General features: G+C 41.0%; 1 protein-coding gene across 1 annotated transcript; it reads right to left on the reverse strand.

Annotated features, from left to right (window-relative positions):
* Positions 1 to 6: 6 nt before the first annotated feature.
* On the reverse strand, positions 7 to 2,610 carry LOC111646702 (mitochondrial adenyl nucleotide antiporter SLC25A23-like). The gene is made up of 5 exons (XM_023396268.2): positions 1,731 to 2,610; positions 1,525 to 1,635; positions 659 to 826; positions 440 to 578; positions 7 to 350 (listed from the first exon to the last, which is right to left on the reverse strand). Exons 1-5 carry the CDS (start codon positions 1,827 to 1,829, stop codon positions 163 to 165), a joined length of 705 nt encoding a protein of 234 aa, XP_023252036.2. The 5' UTR covers positions 1,830 to 2,610; the 3' UTR covers positions 7 to 162.
* Between the last annotated feature and the right edge of the window lie 41 nt (positions 2,611 to 2,651).

Consider the following 2,651-nt stretch of genomic DNA (forward strand, 5'->3'; position numbering starts at 1 on the left):
TGACTCTTGCAATTGTTTCAGGATTCCAGTTATTTTTGGTGTACTCAGTTCACATTCATAAGAGTTCACAGTTCTTTCTTTGTGTTCCTGATCACAACCCTGAAAGGTTTTGTTTAAGAGCAACAGTTCAACATGCAAAGAAAGCGACCTCTTTGCTAAATCTCAAGACTCCACTGAAGAAAACAGATTTTCAAATTTCCTAGTCAAAGTGTAGTTTATCAAGGCACATGGAACAGCCCTGACAAAGCTGGCTCCCATGCCGTTGTAATATCCTCTAATTCCACGTCTTTCATATATCCCAATGAGTCCTTGTAAAACGCCTGAAGCTGGGCGTGAATCTGAGCTGAAAGCTGCAAAATATACAAATGGTGATGAGGAAAACATGATCTCAGATTGTTTCAAATAAACTCAACTGTGTTAAACCAAATAGAAATATTACCCTGAGCTTGCTGCTGAGTGCGGATCACAGCCAGTGGGTAACTGGTCATTTGTCCAGAGGCAAAGGCCACAAAACTGAAGAAAAACAGTTTGGAGTCACTGTTGTAGGCCGGATCACTCTTTGCCCAGTTCATGATCGACTGCAATAAGACGCCAATAGTTACAATTAGTATCTGTCAGAGAAACAGCGTTTTAGTTTTTGAGTGTCGTTGTGTCTCACCTGATGAACTGCACACTCCACACCTGCGTAGGGGATCATACAGAGGATGCTAGGCTTGAATCCTCTGTAAAAGGAGGACAAAGACTCGTGTCTGTAAATGGATCTGGCACAGGCCACCACACCGTTGTAAGTGCCAGATTGCTGCAGGTTCAGCCTCACTTTCAACACCTGAAGGGCAAATAAGAGGAGAGAGATTATTGAATAAACTTCGGCTGGCACATCAGAGTTGGATTATATTCATATTTTTAAAGTAATGAGTTTAATTCCAAAATGAGACATTCACTGTTTTATAATTCAGACAGTCTGACTTTTTGTTTGTGAAGCACTTTGTAACTTTCTTAAGTAAATAGCTATAGAACTAAAGTCCTATTATATATCATTATTGAAAAATACTGCTAATGTAATGGGGCTAACTGGAAAGTCTAAGCAACCTTTAAAGCATACACTACTTTTTCACTTTTTTAGAGTGCACACAAAGGAATTAATCAACAGAAAAATATCAGTGGATTGCACTGAATTTTACAATAAAGTCAGTGTTGATGTTGTTTTACAGCACAGAGGAGAAACTGCTTTATGGCAGATACTGGGAAGCAGGGGCCACAAGTTTAAATCTATGTCCCAACTGTGCCGCCTGATGATGCTGGAATAGGTTTAACTTGCTGTGTGTGATACTGTAGAATCTAACAGACATCTCCACAATGATCTCATTTGTTTACAATAATCAAACCAAAGCATCACAATTAACATGGAAATAACATACTGACATTTAGAATTTGTAATACTTTAACAATGTTCAGCTATTATGGCTAAATACAAGACAGGACAGAAATGTTTGAGCATTCAGACCTGCCACTGGTCTCTGATACCTCTAAAGGGTAGAAGGCAGCATGAGCAACAGCACCGGAGACGCAGCCCAACCCGAAACGCTGCTGCACCGTCAGAGTCTCCTGGGTTCTGTTTTGGGTGTACACCTTCATCTGGACAAAGCAGGAGAGTGCACGTCGATTAGAAATATGAAACTGGATCCTAAATAATTCACACTGGAGAGTCTGTCCGCTGCCATATGACTCACCTGGGCGTAGATAAGACACTGTAGCGTCGACTGTGGTGTTCCTTTCAGCACATTGACAGCGTTACCTTGCCACATCGACCGCAGACCACCTGCTCTCATCTCCTGGAAGCCTTGGGAGAAGGCCTTGGATCCTTGGACCTACGGGGCACACAGGAAATAGTTTAAACCGAATCACTTTCATAGCCAGCTGCAGTAAATGTGTAATGTGAAGCAGAGATACAGTATAATGAAAACAGTTTTTGTGGGGAATACAGTTACATGTTCTACAAAGATACTAGGCAGGTAAAGACAGAAAACAGAAATGATGTTGTATCGCTGTCAACCTCTATTCACTTGCTTAATTCAGGGAGGTCAGGGGTCAGTGTCGGCTACAGAGAAACATCACTAGATGTCTTTTTCAATGATACTTCAGCATTAAGGGTAGAAAAGGAGAAGCACTGATTTAAAGCGGCTGCAAGAACAGCACTAAAGATATGACGAGTCTCATGAAAGATTTGGCCCATTCTCTTTCTCATACATGTCAGCAATATGCCATATAAACTGTAAACTGAATGCTCTTCTACTATCGGGGGCAGACAGATTATGTAAAACAAGGTAGGCTGGCTGATAACACATTATCTTTACACCCTGAGACAGTCAAGTAAAACAACCTCTCAAATGTAACAACAGGCCATTTAAGAACAGAATCCAGACCACATGAAAGGAGATCAGAGCAGATGTTAAATGCTGTTTAACCCCGGAGGTTCATATCTCGTCTTATCTTTAGGAACACTGAATCTAACACCATAATCTAAGCTCAAACGACCACTTACTCGTTATCAGAGCTTTAAACTGCATCTCATGGTCTTTAGTCAGCAAATAGAACAAGTTATGCTGTGAGATGTGGTTGAAAGCTTTGGAAGTTAGTAATTGGACCTGTGT

The sequence above is a fragment of the Seriola lalandi genome, unplaced genomic scaffold (genome assembly GCF_002814215.2).
Source record: "Seriola lalandi dorsalis isolate HSWRI2012SDOR001 ecotype SW California unplaced genomic scaffold, Sedor1 jcf7180002033970, whole genome shotgun sequence".
Taxonomy (NCBI): Eukaryota; Metazoa; Chordata; class Actinopteri; order Carangiformes; family Carangidae; genus Seriola; species Seriola lalandi.

Bases quoted from the DNA above. Each gene is read 5' to 3' on its own strand.
- LOC111646702 (XM_023396268.2), bottom strand. From the start codon at position 1,829: ATGAGAGCAGGTGGTCTGCGGTCGATGTGGCAAGGTAACGCTGTCAAT. The intron at 827-1,524 runs GTATCAGAGACC...TTTGCCCTTCAG, and splicing joins CTGCCTTCTACCCTTTAGAG to GTGTTGAAAGTGAGGCTGAA. The intron at 579-658 runs GTGAGACACAAC...GTCTTATTGCAG, and splicing joins TGGAGTGTGCAGTTCATCAG to TCGATCATGAACTGGGCAAA.